This window comes from Cyrtonyx montezumae, unplaced genomic scaffold (genome assembly GCF_038088225.1).
Source record: "Cyrtonyx montezumae isolate F1298 unplaced genomic scaffold, pur_monq_1.0 scaffold_12, whole genome shotgun sequence".
NCBI lineage: Eukaryota > Metazoa > Chordata > Aves > Galliformes > Odontophoridae > Cyrtonyx > Cyrtonyx montezumae.
The window spans coordinates 20,301,336-20,321,998 of record NW_027071848.1 but is presented as its reverse complement, the minus strand read 5'-3'; the positions used below and the strand labels follow the sequence as shown (position 1 = coordinate 20,321,998).

The 20,663-nt window shown below is 38.1% G+C and overlaps 1 protein-coding gene across 1 annotated transcript in view; it reads right to left on the bottom strand.

Moving 5' to 3' along the window:
- Nucleotides 1-941: 941 nt before the first annotated feature.
- Nucleotides 942-20,663, bottom strand: part of NBEA (neurobeachin) — a 479,458-nt gene continuing 459,736 nt past the window's right edge. Inside the window, exons 55-58 of the mRNA XM_065730203.1 lie at nucleotides 11,904-12,005; nucleotides 5,687-5,883; nucleotides 4,806-4,957; nucleotides 942-2,989 (exon numbers count right to left, since the gene is read on the bottom strand). Of these exons, the coding sequence (XP_065586275.1) occupies nucleotides 2,899-2,989; nucleotides 4,806-4,957; nucleotides 5,687-5,883; nucleotides 11,904-12,005 (542 nt within the window). The 3' untranslated portion in view covers nucleotides 942-2,898. The remainder of the gene's footprint in view (nucleotides 2,990-4,805; nucleotides 4,958-5,686; nucleotides 5,884-11,903; nucleotides 12,006-20,663) is intronic.

The following is a 20,663-nucleotide window of genomic DNA, read 5'->3' as shown; positions in this document are numbered from 1 at the left end:
TAAAATGGAGATCTGTACATGCTGCTTTTCGTATAATTAACATACCTATTAATATACTAGTATAATTAACATAAATTGATTCTGACATAATCATATTTTTCTTTATTTTTGTTATTTTTATTATTTCATTAGAAATCAAATGGAGATAATAAGCAAAAGCAGTGTTTCATCACAAAAGCTGGTTCATGTGACAATTGCAGCCAGGTAATACATTCTCCACATCCTATGCCTTTGTGAAAACTCCATTTTTATGACTTCAACCATAGTGGAGATGAAAATTTACAATTTTATTATTATTGAATGGGACTTGTGTGTTTTTTAATCATTCATTTTACTCCGTGAAGTGTGATAAAGGGGAGGTATCTGTATATTGATGGAGAGGAAGTTGGGATATAAAGCTGTTTCATATGCTGCTCCTAAAATACATATCTACTTCCCTGTCTCCATTCCAGCCCAAAAACAATCTACATAAGTCATCTGCTTCAAAGGTTTTGAAGATAACTGGTTGATAGAAATAAACAGAAATCTGTGACACTACATACTGAACTCTAAAAAGGTTATAAAACAATGGCTGTAGTTCATGTGGGTAATTGTTTAAAGAACAATGGTCACAAACTAAAGGATTATCAGTAGGTTGGAAGATTGAAGTGTTGGCTGTTATTCTGCTTTGTAGTACATCAGGAAATTTCTAATTATCAGGAAAGTATTTTGTCAGACATCTGACATTCAGATAGCTACCTACCTACAGCGACTTGCTGAACCTTTGTAGGGACTGCAGCATTTCCAAAACATGATTTAACCCACCTGTTTTGTTCTGCTGTGCATGTACTGTAGATATCTAACTTTTGAAGTCTAATCTAAGACGAAATCAATCTTATCTGACCATAAGACAGACTCAAAATGGCTCTCATCAGAACTCTGCTTTCTGTGAGGTCTACTATACAAGGTTATTGCCTGTTCACAATGATCATTCTGCTAAAAGAAGTATTTTTTGTAGTTTCTTTTCATGTACTTGCAATCAAAAGAGTTGAAAAACACACTGTAACCTCTCTTTCATTTCCTGATGCCCCAGGAAATACAATCCAGCCATGCATGATTTTTGGCATTTACTTTGTATATATGGGATGATTCTTAAAATAATTGTTCCTAATGGTAATGTGAAAAGTTCATTGAAATGAATAACTATCACTGAATTCTTTGCATATTTTATTTTTCTTTTTGATTTCCAACTCACACACATCTGGCATATTTTACATCTTTGCAATAAAACATGGTTACAATAGCTTAAGGAATTTATATATCCAAAATATTTCACCATGATCTCAAGATGAAATGAACTTGTCTTCCAGATGTTCAATATTCTCCCAATTCTAAGCTACAAACTCAAGATATTGCTTACAGACTGGTGATGAATAACTTAATCATTAGGATGATCCCCATGATTGCCAAACCTTATAAATACAAACAACAATGGAGAAGGAAATTCAGTGCTAAACTTACTAATACAAGGTGGAGAACAAATAAGTAATCACATCAATAAATAATGATATGTTTCTGGTGCAAAGTGCCAATACAAAGAATCCATTATCTTTTTAAATAAATGACTGCAAATGAGTGTAAATTCTGAGAAAATTACATTCCTGTTACATGCCTCATAGCCCTACCGACACAATATGTACATCTATGACAATACAGTCACCAAATATACAAAGAAGAAACATGAATTAAAGTGTATATACCCCTGGGTGTGTAATTTGATCAGTACAATGTGCAGAAAATTATTCTGATAGTTAGCATTACAGTATTGTAAAACATGATGAGCCTTAGTCTGAGTGGCTTCAGGTGAGATTTTCAGAAGAATCGAAAAGAATAACCTCAGTCACCTCCACAATGAAGCTAAGGCTGTTGAATAAATCAAGCTGCTCGGAGGAAAATAAGGGAAAAACATCGTTTGAGGCTCTCTCGCCCAATGGTTTTGCTTGCCAAATGCTAACAATCCAGATGTATAGCACTTTGTCCGTATTGGGAATCACTAAGCGTTGCAAATCATGAAACTGAGCTTCCCCTCTTTGCTCCCTTTCTATCTAGTCTTTGAATTTAAAAAGGAGGAATTTAATTTCTATTGTAAAAAGTATCAATATGACAAATGATGGCTTTTTATCCAAATGCTCATGAGCAGAACTCCACTTAAAAGGGGTAAAGTTTAGATTCCAAAAGTGAAAAACATGTGTTGGTGAAAATGCCAAAATTACTGTTTGCGCCCAAATTCAACCCTTTAACACAAGCTATACCCTTAGGCAGATCTCCAGTTTGATTTGTGAGAATGCACCTGTTCCTTCAAGACATCAGGTTTAAAGTACATGCAAGTTGTAGCTCCACAAGAAAATTAAGAAACGGTTTTGTTCTTTATACAAGGTTTTACTTTTACAAAAGTATCCCTTTAAAGTTAAGATGTGCATCTGATGTACAAAGTATCAAACTTTTTTTATTTTTATTTTTTATCTCAGCTTGAAAAGAGGCTGGAGATGGGATGCATGTTAGGTTCATAGCCTAAACATTGAAACAACTGGACACAAAGTTCCTCATAATTTGCAAAAGTCTCTTGTGGCGCATCCTACTACCTTTTCTCAATAAACAAAGATATATGAAATAATTACCAAAACATCTCCTAATTCATATAATTTACATGATACAAGCTTGCTTTTCAGCAGCTGGTGTTCAGTTGTGAAAAAACACACAAAGTAAAATGGTTGCTGACTACAATGTACAGCTATTGCTGGGTGTAATGGAATGTACAACGGAGGTCAATGCAGACGTGGTTTTCCACCAGAGACTACACCTTTCATTGCAGCACTTGTGCTCTCAGATTTACCTGGGCTTTCAACTCTTCATTCCGCTTCAGTATCTGTTCTGATGTTCATAATGCCACCGGTTAAAATCTATATTAAAAGCTACGATGCTGCCAGAAGCCATGCCAGTAATCAGAGTTCTGAAAAAGACAGGTGTGCATGTTAGTTAACAACATTTTTGCCTTCTCCAATTGCAATAAACAGAAAAAAAAAAGGCTGTTTAGCAACACTACATGAACGTTAAGTTCATGGGTGCACTTAGTTTTCTATAGAGACACTAAATTTAGGTGTCTACATATAAGCCCAATTCCCGTGCTCCCATTATGGCCTAAGAAGGTTTAGAACTCCATTTACTCCCTTTGATACAGGTAAAAGCTCAGTAACATTTGAGATGGTCTTCTTTACCTTGCCTTGCCTCTAGGTGCCCCTCTGGAGGTGTAGGTCTTCTGCCTCATGTGACACCCCTTGCATGTAGCTCAGATCTCCTAAGTGTCTTGAACAGTACTAACTGGCTATGGGGTGGAAACCAAATTAGGGACCTAATCAGTACCCTCACAATGCAATTTGACATGAACTCTCTACAGGTCACTGGACACGTACATGGGGTGAGATAAATTGTCCTCTAGACTCCACATACTGTAGTGAGTAAATCTCTACTAGTTATTATGGAAGCTTATTATCATAGCTTCATATAAGCTGGTCACATTCTGGTACTGCTAAAAATCTTCATATTGAAATTTACACCTATATTTATGTAGTTCTAATGGCAACAGTTGAGATGATTTTCCAGTTATCATATACCCTCTAATTCTGGTAGCTGAATTCTAAAATTGGATTAGGTATCTATCACCACTTCTATCAAACCGTACAAAATCCATTCTCTGCTTAATTATACGACCAAAGCTAAGCAGATACTTAAGCACTTTGCACAGCTGGAGCTTCCAAACCTAATATTACAATCAGGGGTAGAGAAAATAGGCTAGAAGAAATTTTTCACAGTGTAAATAAATCTCTTACAACACAGCAAAGTACTGCATACATAAACTGGCAGAGCTCCAGCAGCAAATAGGCCTCTTCCAGTAAGTTAGGTTTTGATTAGATTGTTTGAGACAAAAATCTTGTTTCTCGTCATCTACTCATATGTGAATAAATTAGGTGGGTACTTGGTTTGTAGGTGTTTTTATTGCTTTACAAAATGGGTACATAGCATAAGAATGCTGAAAACTGTAAGAAAAATAAATGGAAATGACTGCTGTATGATTTTTCTCACGTCTTAGTAATTCTTTTCATGAGTTTGTATATTAATAAATGTCAACTCATGCATGATGTAAACAGAAAATCAACTCATAACCCTGCATAAATGCAATGTACGGGTTTATACCATAAGCATATTACAGCAGTAATGAACCAGGTTCATATATATTTACATTTGTACTGTGCATTCCACTGCCACAGCAGTCACTGCAAATATCTAGGCATTTATACTGCATCTCCCCTGCTCAGAGAAAGACAAAAAAAGAAAGGTCTGTATCCATCCCTGGTGGATAAATCCCTGGTAATACTGCACATTAAAATCTAACCACAACCCCAATAAGTTCTCAAGCTCTCCAGTGCTGAACTTTTGAACTTTTTTCAAAGCATTTGTTAATTGGTACTACTGCAGCCTGATCTAGTCTGGTTGTTTCTATGTTCTTAAGTTAATGCAATTTTACTAACTCTGGTAGCTGAAGCTCTGGCTTACTGACTTCAGTGAAATAAGATCTTGCCTTGAAGTTAACTGCTTGTATTATGACAAGGATCAGACAACATGTTCATTAAAACAAATCAGCCAGATAACAACTTGCATAATGATTTTGTATCATATCCTCTCAATTCATCCTTTAAAATCATACTTCACATTAACAGAGATCTACACTATATGCACTTTTTATGTACAGATACGAAGGACAAATTCACCTCTGATCATGAGACAGATCCATAGCTCTAATGCCAGCGTCACAGCCAGGGTAGATATAGAGCTGCTTGAAGTCACAGGCTTGCCATACCTCCACCACACCGTTGTCTCCCCCTGTCACCAAGTTCTGCCCATCACTGCTCAGGAGAATGGCCTTCAGATAAATATGACACAACCAAGGTACACAGTTAACTTTTATGGAAAATGTTCATTACTTAAATTTAATCAACTATGAGCATTTCTTGTCCTCTGCCCACTTTAAAGTTGAAGAAAAAAACCCCCTCTACTCTTTCTTCCAATTAAAATAAATAAAAAAAAAATAGCTAATATCGGATCTCCAAAGTTTAAATAACACGATTATGTGGTTTTAAATATGATATATGACCAGCATATAAAGAAAGCAACACATTTTCCAGTATTTATGCTAAAACTTGAGTTGAGCACATAGCATCTCATCCTACAGTGCTTGATGTCATCAGTAACACCTAACACAGAGCTGCAATCTGCATTCCTAATGGTGCTTCAAGTGCTCTTCACAGAGCACAGCCCCAAAGGCAAGAATCCATGTCTGGACTAGTAATTGAAGAACTGACTTATTTCTGAGTATTTTGTTTTAAAGATATGCTTCCCACTTAAATTTAATGGCAAATAAAAATTCCAGGAATTGTGAGAGCTCACACAGAAATTGTTCTTTTTCACTCTGAAAATGCTCGAGGGCACTTTCACATTTGGAGATGGAGATGAGAGCATTTGTGTTTGAATATGACTCAACTGGGAGGTGGAAACTTTACATGTGTGATTTCCTTTAAAATGCATTGCAAATAAATTCATTTTAATAAATAAAAGCAAGACTCAACAAGTATTTATTCGCATTTAGATTTACCCTGGTTGAATCATTGATCTCCATCTGAGCTAAGAGTTTTCCATTAATGCTGAAATTGCTGAACCGTCCTCGTTCATAGTAGATGATGCAGTGACCTTCACTAGAAACTGAAATTAAGCGAGGATACAAGCAGTTTTCTGTTCCTTCCAGGGCTCTCAGCAAATCTCCAGTAATTGTGTGTACCAGACAAGGACCTTCTGTATATGAAAAGACAATATATCATACTTTTGCTAGTTATACAAACTATATAAACTGTGCACAGAGGCAATGCATGATACACATCTATATCATTTTAGAGCTGCATGGTTATGAGAAGATGTGATCCTGACCCAAAGATCATGAAATAGAAAACATAAAAGAACATGTAAGGGTTAGCAGATTAATAAATACATGTGTAAAGGTGGTAGCTCATTATTTCCTTAAACTGGTAGCAGTTGTCACTGATCTGCTTCTAAAATATCCTGTCCTTTTTCCAAGCATTTAGAAGCCTTGGTCTTTCCTCCAAGAACATGAACTCTCCTTAGCCTGCCTATTCACATTAAACAGATGGGGCCCTATCAGTGACTAGTAGGAGCAACTCCCAGAGGGCATATAACCATATCACTGCATATTTCTCTTATAGTCAATGGCAGTTCCTGTAGGTCCTCTCCCACAGTGAATGTATTATATGCATAGATTTCAGTCATAGATTTCATTGCTTTAACAATAGGCATCATCTGACAGACAACAATGTAACTGTGATATTGGGAATGTAAGAGCTTTCAGAAGACCACGCTCTAATTCCATTACTCCAGTGAGTCTTTAATATGAGACTTCAATGTCTTTTTTTTTTATTCTTGCTGAAGAAAGAAAAAAAGAGCTGTGAAATCTACAAGGTACATTTTAATATGCAACACTATGATATCTCCATTTCAAAATCTATGAGAAATGTTCTTTTGAAAGTCTAATTAACCTACTAATCTTCTAAAAGTCTAATCTGAGTCATAGTAGATAATAAATATTCTCTTTTATGAATCATGGGATATCGCTGGACCATCACAGTGATCTCCTGCTTGTACACCTATGCCTGTCTCATGACCCTCAAAGTAAATTTATGCTGGCAGACTCAGCCACCTCACATTAATCCCTTCTAACTTCTCTGAAAATCACACTATGGCTGAGTTTGCCCAGGTAGAACAAATCACGGCATCGATGCACTTGTCTGTGAACCCTTTGGTGCATGTCCTTGCCTGCATCTGCAGGAAGCTTTATGCAGAGAGACTCTGAGTCTGACTGGGTCTGCAGAATGCAGTGGAATTAATTTATTTTCTCAGATTTTTGAATTTTAGCTTTGGAAATGGTGAAATGACAGTGATGCTTCCACCTGCAGTATAAATATCGTGTCAGATCTTCAAAAAGGAACGTATAATACCTTCTCACTTAAGTACCCTGACAAACAGCAGTCTGGTCATGGTCATGGGCATGAAAAGGCACAAACAAAACCTTCAGATTTCAGTTGTAAAGGCAGTTAAAGGCAGATTTCAGTGTAAAGGCGCTTTAACTGCCTGCTCTTTTTCTGTTTATGATGGATAGGAAAATGCAGACATCAACCTGAGGCACAGGATTTTCTCAGAGGAGTCCTATTCATGCTGCATCCCTGTCCCAACACAGGTTATCTGGAAGTCTGCATGTATGACTGAGGTGACAGGGAGGGGGACAGACTCCCCATGAGGGAGCACATACAGCACCAAGGTGCAACAGAGCACTGCAGTGAAATGCTGTAAAAGAAACTGGAAAGCAACTGGACAGAAAAATGAATAAAAAGTCTTTAAACAAGCATCTGCTGGAAAACAGTCATGATTTAAAGAAAAAAAAAAGAAAACAGAGAAAGATTTTCTCTATATATTGATGTGCAGAATAGTCTATGAAATAAATAAAAGTGTGAGAAGAGTAACTCAGGGAACAGGGTGTGACAAGATGGGCCTCCAACTCTCTGGATTCATTACAGATGTATTATGGATTTTACCTGCAGCAGCCTTTAACTCTATAAATAGAAGTTTATAAAGCACTGCATGCTGAAGAAAGCAAAACGTAGCTAAGAAGGGACCTCAGCTATCCTAATAAGAGGAAATTTGCAACAACATAGTTGAAAAAGCATACTTTTACAGCAAGAATGTAAAAGGCTGACTCAAGAAAATAGCAATGTTGCAAGACAAAATTAGGTTCAAAATCCTTCAGCTTATTTTTTTAATAAATTACTTCACCTACCACAGTTATGTAGTAAGTCATTACTAGAGTTAAGGACCCATTATCAATTCCTGTTAAAAATGTCTTTACCCAAAAGTTTCATATTCAACTTTGAAAATAAATGTCATTCTCCAAGTCTGTGTAAAAGATGATAATACAGCTGTGAGCTGAAGGGGGCAGGAATAGCACCACAGCCTTCAAAAAATCACAGAATCAATGTTGGAAAAGACCTTTAAGATCACAGACTTCCAGAGATCATCGACCTCCAGACCTCCAGAGGTCATGGAGTCCAACCCCCTGCCAAAGCAGCTCCCTAACCCAGGTTGCACAGGTAGGCGTCCAGGCGGGTCTGGAACATCTCCAGAGAAGGAGACTCCACCACCTCTCTGTGCAGCTGTGCCACTGCACTGGGAAGAAATTCCCATGCACATTTGTGCAGAACTTCCTATGCTTCAGCTTGTGGCCATTTCCCCTTGTCCTATCACCACACAATGCTGAGAAGAGTCCAGCCTTGTCCCTTTGCCTCCCACTCCTCAGATATTTATAGACGTGGATCACAGCTCATCTGAGTCTTCTTTTATTAGGGCTGAACAGACCCAGGTCTCTCAGCCTTTCCTCATAAGGGAGGTGTTCCATGCTCTTTATCCTCTTTGTAGCCCTCCACTGAACTCTTTTCAGGAGATCCCTGTCTTTTTTGTACTGAGGATCCCAGAACTGGGTGCAATACTCCAGATGAGGCCTCACCAGGGCAGAGTAGAGAGGGAAGATCATCTCGACCTGCTGGCCATACTCTTTTTAATGCACCCTAGGATCCCACTGATCTTCTTGGACACCAGGGCACACTGATGGCTCATGGCCAGCCTGTCATCCACCAGGACACCCAGGTCCCTCTCCTCAGAGCTCCCCTGCAGTAGGACATCCCCTGACCTATACCAGCACATGCGGTTATTCTTCCCTAGGTGCAAGATTCTACGCTTGCTCTTGTTAAACCTCATCTGCTTCTATTCTTCCCTACTCTCCAGCCTGTCCAAGTCTCGCTGAATGGCAGCACAGCCTTCCAGCATGTCAGCCATTCCTCCCAGCTTTGAATCATCAGCAGACTTGCTGAGGGTGCACTCTATCTCCTCATCAAAGTCACTGATGAAGATGTTGAACAAGACTGGACCCAGCACTGATCCCTGAGGAACACCGCTAAGTACAGGCCTCCGACTGGACTCTGCACCAGTGATGAAAACGCCCTGAGATCTGTCAGTCAGCCAGTTCTCAACTCACCTCACCATCCACTCATCTATTCCACACCTCCACAACTGTGTTATAAAGATGCTGTGGGAGACAGTGTCAAATGCCTTGCTGAAATCAAGGTAGACTACATCCACTGCTCTCCTCCCATTCTACCCAGCCAGTAATGACATCATAGAAGGCCACCATGTTGGTCGAACATGACCTCCCCCACGTGAATCCATGCTGACTACTCCTGATAACTCTCTTTTCTTCCAATTTCCTGGAGATAGCATCCAGAACAAACCGCTCCATCACCTTTCCAGGAACAGAGGTGAGACTGACTGGCCTGTAGTTACCCAGATCTTCTTTCTTGCCCTTTTTGATGATTGGAGTGCCATTGGCTATCCTCTAGTCACCTCACCCATTCTCCAAGACCTCTCTGAGATAATAGCGAGCAGTTCAGCAGTCACCTCTGCCAACTCCTTCAGCAAACATGGATGCATCCCATCGGGGCCCATGGATTTACGTACACTGATTTTGCATGAACATGGACCATCTCCTCCCCCACCAAAGGGGAGCTTTCCATTTCCCAGGCCCTCTAACCCCCAGGGTCCAGGAGTCCTGAGGGGCAGTTCCCACAGTGAAGACAGAAGCAAAGAAGGCATTCAGTATCTCCACCTTCTCTGCATCCCCTATAACCAGAACACCCCTCTCATTCAGTAGGGGACCCACATTTTCCCTAGTCTTTTGTTGTTGACATACTTAAAAAAAATGTTTCTTATTATCCTTTATCTCTTTTTCCAGATCCAATTCTAAGTTGGCCTTGGTCTTCCTCATCACATACCTGCAGGCCCTGACAGTATTCCTATGTTCTTCCCAAGTGGTCAGACCCTTTTTCCACATTTCATGGACCTTTTTCTTCCACTTGAATTTATGCGTGAGCTTCTTGCTCATCCGCACATGTCTCATGCCACCCTTGCCTGATTTCTTACTCACAGGGATGCACTAATCCTGGGCTTAGAAGAAGCATTGTTTAAATGCTGACCAGCTCTCACAGGCTCCCTTACCTTTTAACATCCAACACATGGGATAGCTCCAAGAATGTGAGATCAAAGTCCAGAGTAGCAATCCCACTTTTTGATTTGTGTCTTCCACTCAAGATCTTGAACTCTACCACTTGGTGATCACTACATCCCAATCTGCCCCCAGCCTTCAATCACCAAATCCAACCACCATCCCATCACCACCACTAACTTCTCAGTGCCACATTTACATAGTTCTGGAAAATCTCCAGGGACAGTGACCCCACCACCTCTTTGGGCATCTTGTGTCAGTGCAGTGTCCCTCATTCTGAGAAGAAATTTTTCCTAATATCTGATCTTCTTATACTCATGAGGAGCAAACTTTAAAAACAAACACAAGGATATCCACAGTGATGAATGGAGCACCTTCCCTCTGAGAACAGTCTGAGACAGCTGGGGTTGCTCAGCCTGGAAAAGGCTCTGAGGAGACCTCATTGCAGCCTTTCAGTACCCAAAAGGAGCTTACAGGAAATCTGGAGAGGGACTCTTTATAAGGAATTATAATGATAGGACAAAGGGCAATGGATTTAAATTAAAAGAGGGAGATTTACATCAGACATCCGGAAAAAAATTCTCACAATGAAGGTGGTGAGGCACTGGAAAAGGTTGCCCAGATAAACTGAATGTTCTATCCCTGGAGGTGTTCAAGGTCAGGCTGGACTGGGCTTTCAAAACACTGGTCTAGTGGGAAGTGTCTCCATGCCCATGGCAGGGGATTGGAACCAGATGGTTTTTAAGGTCTCTTCCCAACCAAGCCATTCAGAGATTCTTGATTCTATTAATACAGTATAAAACAGATATTACTGTAAACAGAAAAAATACATGTGGCTGAATGGAGTGGAAATGAGACATAGGAAATAAGAACCTTAAAAAATGACAAAGTTAGTGTGAAATAAAGAAGTTATAATCTAGCACAAGGAAAAGTAAGAGCTATACCCTGGAGGATGATGAGGCAAAGAAGAATGGATGAGAAAAAAAGACATGCAGTTTTTCGAATTAAGAAAGGAAACTAAATGAAGAGGAAGAAAAGTGGATGTGGGAAAAAGGAGAAGGTGGGCAGAATAGGGAAAAATTAAGCAACTACTCATTTAGGTGAGTGTTTTATTTACATTGATGTCCAGAGTTATACAGGAGTTTGCTGCAGGTTTGGAAACATTTATATAAATTAAAACATTTATATAAATGATTCTATAAATAAACAACAAGACTGTGTGTGAACAGGTGGCCCAAAAATTTTACTTGAAGAGGTGCAACAACAAATACGCAAACTCCTGATTATTTGGAAATCTATCCACCAAAAAATCTGCTGGGTGAAATGCTGTCAAAGGATTCCAAAACAAAGCAAATAGACTCAGCTTTCATTGCCAAGGAAATTGAGGTCAGTCTGCAAGGTGGAGAATTTGGAGCTGGCCCTATCCCAGATGCAGGTCTCTATTGGTAATTCTCTTCAAGATCTGTAGGTATTTGTAGTATAGGCTGATGGCTGGAAAGAACAACCAACTATTTGTTTCTAAGCCTCATAAATCTGGATAGTAAGGAATAAGTAAGCAGCTGTGGATTCCTCCAGAATTCCAGAACATCTTGGTAGAGGAGATTTTAGATAGGTAAAGTCTATCTAGCTTGAAGGAAGACCAGAAAGTCCCATTCAGAAAGGCTCTAAAGACTTAAATTGTAAAAGTATTTCTAACCTTTAGCACCACTGATAACAAGTCCCAGCTCTGCACAGACTGACACACAGACAACTTCGTGGTCATGACCAGTCAGAACAGCTCGAGGAGCAGGATAATCACCTGTTAAAAAAAAAAAAAAGGAAACAGACCAATGACAAAACCAAACCTATCTTAACAACTAAATAACAGTGCTGTAATTTGCCTTCAATCAATAAGCATGAAAGAAAAGCACCATTTGTTAAAATATCTCATACCTAGCTTTCCGTGCAAAATACATTCAAATACCATAGTTTCATACATGCAGCTTTCCAATCAATTTATACATTAACATAAGGCAAACTTATTTGGTTTGGAAATAAAGGATTACATGTTGTTTGCAATACTTGGACGAGAACAATAAATGGCTGTTTTATGATCTAAAGATACTGAAAAGTAAAATTTCACACTAGGAATACAAATACTTCATAAATATCTGCTATCACACATACATGTCTGTTGTCTTCTGCTAGGAACCTAAAGAGCAGGAAGAATTGAGGATGTTCTTATATTAATGATCATAACTTATTTAATGAAGATGGAAGGGGGAAGAGAGGAGAAAGAGCATTGTACTAAAAAGATACTGCTGTTGCATAGACATTATTGATTTAAAGTCACATTAAATGCTTATAGATTAAAATTACAGCTAGAGATGCTTATGAATATACATCATTTTATATATATCACTATGGATACATATGCTATTATAATAACATTTAATTTTAAAGAGTAGGATAGACTGCTCCCTAAACCTTTCTTTTATATATTCAGGAGAAAAACATATTTTATTGTGGATTCAAACAATTGGGCTTTTATGGATCATTTATGTGATGAATAGCAACATTTCTCTTGTTTCCAATAATAACAGATGCTGACATCTCATGAGTAAAGCTTCTGTATGCAGTAAGGAATTACTGAGTATTTAATATCACTTTGCCAGGCAAGGAAAAGTTATGCAGTAACAAAAAAATTAGCAACTTGCTAGATAACAGAGATTTCACCTGTTTATATTCAGTTTGTACAAATGAAATAGAAAAAACAATAACAAAAAAAAAAACAACAACAACAACAAAAAAAACCCAAAAACAGGGAAATTCCAAAGGACTGGAGCTCTGACTACAGATGAATTACCATAACATTAACCCCACACAAAATAACAAAATGGGTAACCCAGAGTTCTGTCAGTAAAGAACTGGAAGCAAAAATCTCATTAATGCCAGTCACCATGCTGCACTGGAATGGGAGTCATAGATTCATAGATTCAGAGACACATTAGGTTGGAAAGGACCTACAAGATCATCTAGTCCAACCAACCTCCTATCACCATCCCTACCCACTGAACTACTAAATCAAATCCCTTAGCACCTCATCTAAATGCTTCTTGGACGTCTCGTCAAGCAAGCTTCTTACCTGTTTTGGACAGGATGACAGGTACAGTTGATAAAGATGGCTATATTAAATGGCCTCCTGTATTTTTTCAGGACATTCAACTCAGTAGTATGGGGTTTTGATTTCAATCTGTTTCGTATGGAACTGACCAAGGACAGAGCATATAGTAAAGAAGCAGGTTCAATGACAATTTTGAACATTTTCTGTCAACTAGGAGCTAGACACTAGGATCCTGGATACTGAGGTATTGTACTGGTAGGTGGGAACCAAATAATAGTAACTTTATCTATAGGATAATATAAAATCTTTGCTAGTAAGATATGATAATACACAGTTTATACAAGGATTCTTAGACTGAAGTACAATGACGAGTAATAGTAATTATTACAGCATGCTCTGCTCTGTCCAGTTAAAAAATAAGGTTGTCAAATGCATTTTAATTATTTTATTTAATTTGAATGCAAGCAGGTAGAAAGTTGATGCTTCTGTACAACCACAAGCTCTGCCCACTGGAGTGGTAATTTTGGTTTGGAAGGCAATGAGACAAAGGAGGATTTATTGGAGTCACAATGTAAAACTTCCTCAACATTAGCTTTCATTGCAATACCCTAAAATAGCAAATAGGGGTCAGGAATTATCTTGCCACCGTAGATCATAAAGGAAATTGTAGCCGCATTTTCAGAAATGAGCTCCAAGTAGGGTCACACAGCTGATAAAGAGTAGGATTGGAGGTTGCACAGCATTTAAAGTGTTTTCTCTCTTCACTGCACATGCAGCAGAGCAGTGACTTGGTAACCATAGCTGGGGAGTTAAAGTTATAAAAGATGTCCAATAGCCAAGCAATTTGTCTTACAGCTAATAGCACAACAAGGTCCAATGGGTGAATGGCTGCACGTATTTCAACTCTACGATAAAATGCAGTTTCCTACCTGCAAAAACTGTTAAACACTAAAACAAATTAACAAGGGAACTACTGGAGTATCTATGCAATAGTGTATGGGTTTCCAAAATATATGCTTTAGGAATATGGGCATGAATAGAGCTTTGTGGGTCAAGGAATCTAGTCTCATTTATTGCAGACACTCACACCATATAAACCTGTTAATAAATTAATGAATAGCTGACTGGGTAGGTAACTTGGAAGGTTGTCTCAGAACTTTAATGCCCTGAAGGACAGAAATATTTTTATTTTCAGTCTGAATCTATTCCTGTCTACCTTATATTTCTTTGATCTCATGTCAGCACTGCCCTTCAGCTTCAAATCAACCCCCTCACATGTCTTTTCCCCATTCACATTCTTACAGAAGAAATCGGCCCTCAGCCCTTCCATTTGACTTTATTAAACAAACCAAACCTATAGAATTTATTTAAAGTGACAGGCTTGCCTCTTTTTAGTCATTGTAGTAACCCACTTCTGCTCCCATCACACTCCCTGGTCTTTCTTAAAATTTGGTTAGCCATAACAGTATGCAATAGCAGTTCTTGAAAATATACAGAGAATTTACAGTATTTCTTGAATAATCTTAACCATGTCTGCTATCAGAATTTTAATTAATAATTCTACATGTTTTAATAAAACTTTCTGAATCAAGTAAGAACTATCAAACATAGGTTTGTAGACTTTAGTTTTGTACCAAATAGGATAAGTCAATCTACCTTCACTGCTAATGAAAACAGCTATCTCAGCAAATTCTAGTTTCTCAATCTTTAATCTTACCCTTTAAGAATATATATATATATATATATACACATATGTATTGTCTGGAAATGGAATGAAAACTGGGTTTTACTGCTATGGAAGAGATGGATTGTGGAAGAAATAAAGGAGGAAGTTCAATACATCTGATCAAACCAAACCAAACCAAACATAACAGGTTTCTTTGGCTTAAAGTCCTATTACAGAAGTCCACATAGTGTTGCAACCAGTCTGCAAGGGAACTAGCAGTACTGAATGACTAAAATCATTTCATGATTAGAAAATTTAAGGGGAAGAGAAAGAATGCAATTTTGAAAAAGACATTTTCCTCACAACTTCATAAGAAAAGAGTATAAAATCAAGCAACTGCAAAATGCCAGAATTTGAAAAAAATGAAAATATTTGTTGACTAGTTTTCTTACAATGGGAAATGCTTATAAGAAACAACTGCTCTGACCTCTGAGACCTTTTTTCAGTAAATAAAAATTAATAATTGAAAATCCTTACTATGAATAAGAGTCAGACACTAATGGTAAATAAGATTCAGTGACACTTTCTACAGGAAAAGCTGTAGCACAGAGAAGAGAATCTCAATCATATTACATTTTATTGCTAAGGACAGAAGTTGTGAACTCCAAGAATCATTCAAAATCTAGCAAAATATTCTGTCACTGTCGCATCACCTCTGATAGATGCAATCGGGGTCAAAGGCTGCAGCTCTGAGGGAATTGCGGGTGAAAATATCCTATCTATGAACTGAGATACCATCTCTGTAAACTCCCTGTAATTTCCCTGAAGGAGCACCTTTGAACCGAACTACTAGTGGGCAGAAGGAAAAAACACATCTGTGATGCTTTTTTTAAATAGGCATGTTCTTCTACAAAATCTGAAGTCAAATATGTCTTCCATTCTCTCTGAAAAATACGTTTAATGGTATCATAAGGTTCTTCTGTAACACAGTTCTCACATTGCAAGGAGAAAAAGAAAATGAAGGAGAATGGACAGTGCCACTATTTTTTTCATATTCTCTTTCCCGGGAATTATGTAAATTGTTCTGGGGACACATCTGAAGGTCTTCTGTTTAAAGAAACACGAAGCCACAAGGTTTCCAGCTTGCATTTCATCTCTGACTTTCGTGCAAGGAAGTACAGGGCTATAGCTGAATTATTTGTTCAAAACAAAATATTTATGACACTACGATTTTTCTGTTAATATTTTTAAGGAGATATTCTTCAGAAAACAAAATCTTATCAGATTCAATACTCAGCATTCTGAACAGCAATGCTTTCAAGATAGAAGCTTACAGACATTCACAATTTTAATTATTTTTCAAAAATGATATCTCAAGAAGAAAATAAAAATATGCTTTGTGACACTTCAAAAAAATGCAGGTTAACTTGAGGTGGATCCTTTATGGAAGTATGTGCCCTCCCTTTCAGACATACACAGATGCACTCCTTGGAAGAGGATGGATAATCAGCGCCTGTGAGGACTGTTATTGTGATATATAAACCAAGATTTGGGCTGAGAGACAATGCGTTTTACTATGGTCAGTGCAGCTCCAGACAGAGAAAGCAGGGTTCACTCTCACACCTCCTGTGACCATCCTCTTGGATGTTACTGTAAGTAATGAGAAATGTCAAGTCCCAAGATCAATGAAATTTCAGGCTCTAGGGACAAAACAGGAATAGCATTGATCCTTTTAAAGAACACCAGTCAGAAGATGAATGTAATATGTTGCACAGAAAGGCTCAAGAGGATAAGCAGCCAAGTCCAACCTACTTACCTGAAAAAAATTCAATCAGGTTTCAGCAGAAGCTGCCTACACTTCTTCCTGTCTTTCATGAAGAAGTCTGATTCCAATTAAAGTGTGCAAATTAATTTTTATCACTTCCAAATTAGTTTCTGAATTTGTGTCTGTTTCAGATGAAAGCATCTGTCCCTTCCTCACTTTTCTGCATTTTCTATCATCTATTTTGGTATCTGTTCAAAGACTTCATGATAATTCTCATTTTCAGTCACTTGTTTCAAAGAGACATTCAATAAAGCAATCATAAGATATAAAAATAAAACAACAATAACAATACATGTTGAACTTCAGGGCATATATGGTAGTTTCTCCCCCTCTTTTTATGATGACTAATACAATTGCTAGGTAAGAGGAAATCTGTAGACAAATTAGCGTTCAGCTAAAACAAATCCCTATGTATAATGAGAGGGAAAAAAATTGAAACTCAAATTGTCACATTCTTTAACAATAATTTCCCTATTCAAATTCTTAGAACTGCAAAGATTTACATGTGCCAGATCACTTAAAGGAATTAAAATAAGCAAATAATGTCCTTCGTATATGCCATGTCTTCCTATGAGAAAACAGATTCCTTTCATTCTGCCATAGATTTATTTTATGTGGTCATCAACTTAATACGGTGCAGAGTCAGATACCTATTTCAGATGGCCAATTTTGGCTTAGAAAGTAGGTATCTAACACTGACAGGATGACTACATTCAGTTCAGTCCCAATGGTGCTACTTATTGAAGCAAAGCTAAAGAAATAAAAAGGAGGCTTAAATTTACATAAAAGCATAAAAATTAGCATTCAGCTCTCCCTCAGTCTAAGGGAATTCATGCCACATTTCTCACTCCCCAAAAGCATCTCCAGGCATCAGCCTCTATTCCAGGCTGAAGGACGTAATTTTCAATCACTGCTTAGCCATTATGCAGCCATGAAATCAATTTCTGCTAGACCAGAGGAAGGATAGGTAGGGCGATTTGACCTCCATATTGCTGCTTAAGGTGTGCGGTTTTTGTTCCTGATTTTTTTATTTATCTCTATTTTTATCCAAACATTATGTCACATAAAATCCATAAATGAAGTTGAGAAAATAACTCTGTTGGAGTTACAACCCCTGTGAACCTCCCACATTAATTTATAGCCTGATAGTCCAGAATGCAAGAGGTTGATGAAGCATATGTTGGTGAATATAGGAATGTGGGTTTGAATTCCACCAGTCTCAAAGGCTAAGAGCACAGTCTCCTGCTTCCTGACCAAACAATCTAACCGTAAGGTTATTACGCAGACTATTTTTGAAAGCCACTTGTAAAGCATTGGAAAGCATTGTATTTTAAATCTGGCAAGATCCTACAGCCTGTAAAATAATTGTGACGTGCAATATGAACAAGAAACTCCTTTTTCATACGCAGTGTAGGGGAATAAAGGTGATAACTTAATAAAAGTATTGATTCTAGGAAAATCTATTAAAATTATAAAGAAGCTCACCATGATCTCGTAGGCAAGTTTTAAACAACTGAGCTGGAGTTGCCACTTGCAAGAGTCTCATCCAAGCCACAGTTTTTTTGCCATTCTTCCTTATAAACCAGAGCTAGTCCTGTATTTCCCACAGACAAAGCTCAGGTCACCCGCTGAGCACACATCTGCACAGATTCAGGTCCCCAGAGGTCTGGACATGAGTTAAACAAGTTGAGTTCTTGACATATGTGATATATAGTAAAGACTTCATCAGACTCGTTGATTCTGGAGTACAGAATTCTAGCAGAATTTGTAAGAAGCTCATTCTGAAATCTTCTTCTCCAGAATGTTTCACAATAAATGTGATATCTATGTTTTGTACTGAAATTACACATACATTATTCCAGATACATATTAAACTATACAAACTGCTTAGGACTAGGGACTTGCTTTATTCCCTCCTTTGGTATTCTGAAACAACTAAAGTTCCTTCTAGTAACTTCATGCACTGAAGCTGAAATTGATAATTAACTCCTATTCAACTTAAAAGATTATTTTAAACTCAAGCACCTAACCCAGATAATTACTATACCTGACATCTTTTCTTTGAATTCTTCACCTTCTTCATTCTGTGATACAAAATACCTTATCTGTGTTTCCAGATGACAGCTTTTAAGAAACTAATCCTTTTTTTTTTTTGTCCCCTGAAAATATCATCAACATTTTTCTGGAAGTTCATTCTAAAGATGTTATCGAATTGGATTTGCTCTACACTGAACATCTCACTTTCATTTTTCCTACAAGTCCTACTCTTCTACTAGTAAATAATGAAGAAGAGTAGATTAGGAAATGCTTCTTTATAAAACTACTTCCTTGGCTTAAACTATGCAAAACTTTGAATCTACCTTCAAAAAGATTGTTAAGAACTCTTTACTTCCAAAAATCATAGAACAATCTGGGTCGGAAGGGGCTTGAAAGGACATGCAGGTGACACCAAGCTGGCTGGAAGTATAGATATGCCTGGGAGTAGGAAAGCCCTACAGAGGGATCTGGATAAGACAGATAGATAGTTGGGCTGAGTCCAATGCAATGAAGTTTCATAAGATCAAGTGCTGGGTCCTGCACTTTATCCACAAGAACCCCAGCAACACTACAGGCTTGGGGTAGAGTGGCTGGCATACTGTGTAGAGGACACAGATCTGGGGATGTTGGTCAGTGCTTGACTAAACATGAGCCAGTAGTGTGCCAAGCGGACAAGAAGGCCAATGGCATCCTGGCTTGGCTCAAAAATAGTGTTGCCAGCAGGAACAGGGAAAATATCATCCCTCTGTACTCAGCACTGGTGAGGCTGCACTTCAAGAATCACAGAATCACAGCATTGTAGGGGTTGGAAGGGAGAATCATCTAGTCCATCCCTCCTGCCAAAGCAGGCTCCCTAGACCAGGTTGCACAGGTAGGCAACCAGGAGGGTATTGAATGTATCCAGAGAAGGATATTCCACTGTTCCAGTGCTCCATCACCCATACTGTGAAGAAGTGATTATGAACACAGTGTTCAGTTTCATTCTCTTTGCTACAAAAAAGACACTGAGGCCCTGATTTCTCAGAGAAATACAATGAAGCTGGTGAGGAGTCTGGAGCACAGGCCTTATGAGGAGCAGCTGAGGTACCTGGGACTGTTTAGTTTGTAGATGATGAGGCTCAGGGAAGACCTGATCACTCCCTACAACTTCCTGAAGGGAGGTCATAGTGAGATGTGGGTTGGCTTCTTCTCTCATGTAAACAGTAATAGGATGGGAGGGAATGGTCTCACATTGTGCTAGGGGAGATTCAGGTTGGTTGTTAGGAAATACTTTTCTGAGAGAGTGGACAAGAACTGTAAAGTCTGCCCAGGGAGGTGGTGGAGTCACCATTCCTGGAAGTTGCGATATTGTACTGAGGGACACAGTTTAATGGGAGATATTGGTTGTAGTTGGACTGTTGGACAGGATGATCTTGGAGATCTTTTCCAACCTTGATGATTTTATGATTTTATGAAAAATATGGCATGAAGTCCAGCCCCTCCACCATGGGCAGGGGCATCTTTCCCTAGATCAAGTTGAATATAGAGAATCAATTATAAAAGGTATCATGTCAGTTAACGGTAGGGAATATAGTTTAGCAGTTATTACTTACACAGGAAAATTTAGTAATTTTACAAGTTTTAAAAAGTGGAAGGTGGTTCATGCATATAATCACTACTGTGATCCATTCTTACTAACGTGTGCTCCAAAAAAAGTCAAAATTTCTATTAATAAGGATATGTTTACAACATATGAATTTCTGATTATACTACAGTACTAGTTCACAGTTAACATATCCAAGTTGATTTTAATCCAATGAGAAGAGACAGTAGTAATAGTGATAAA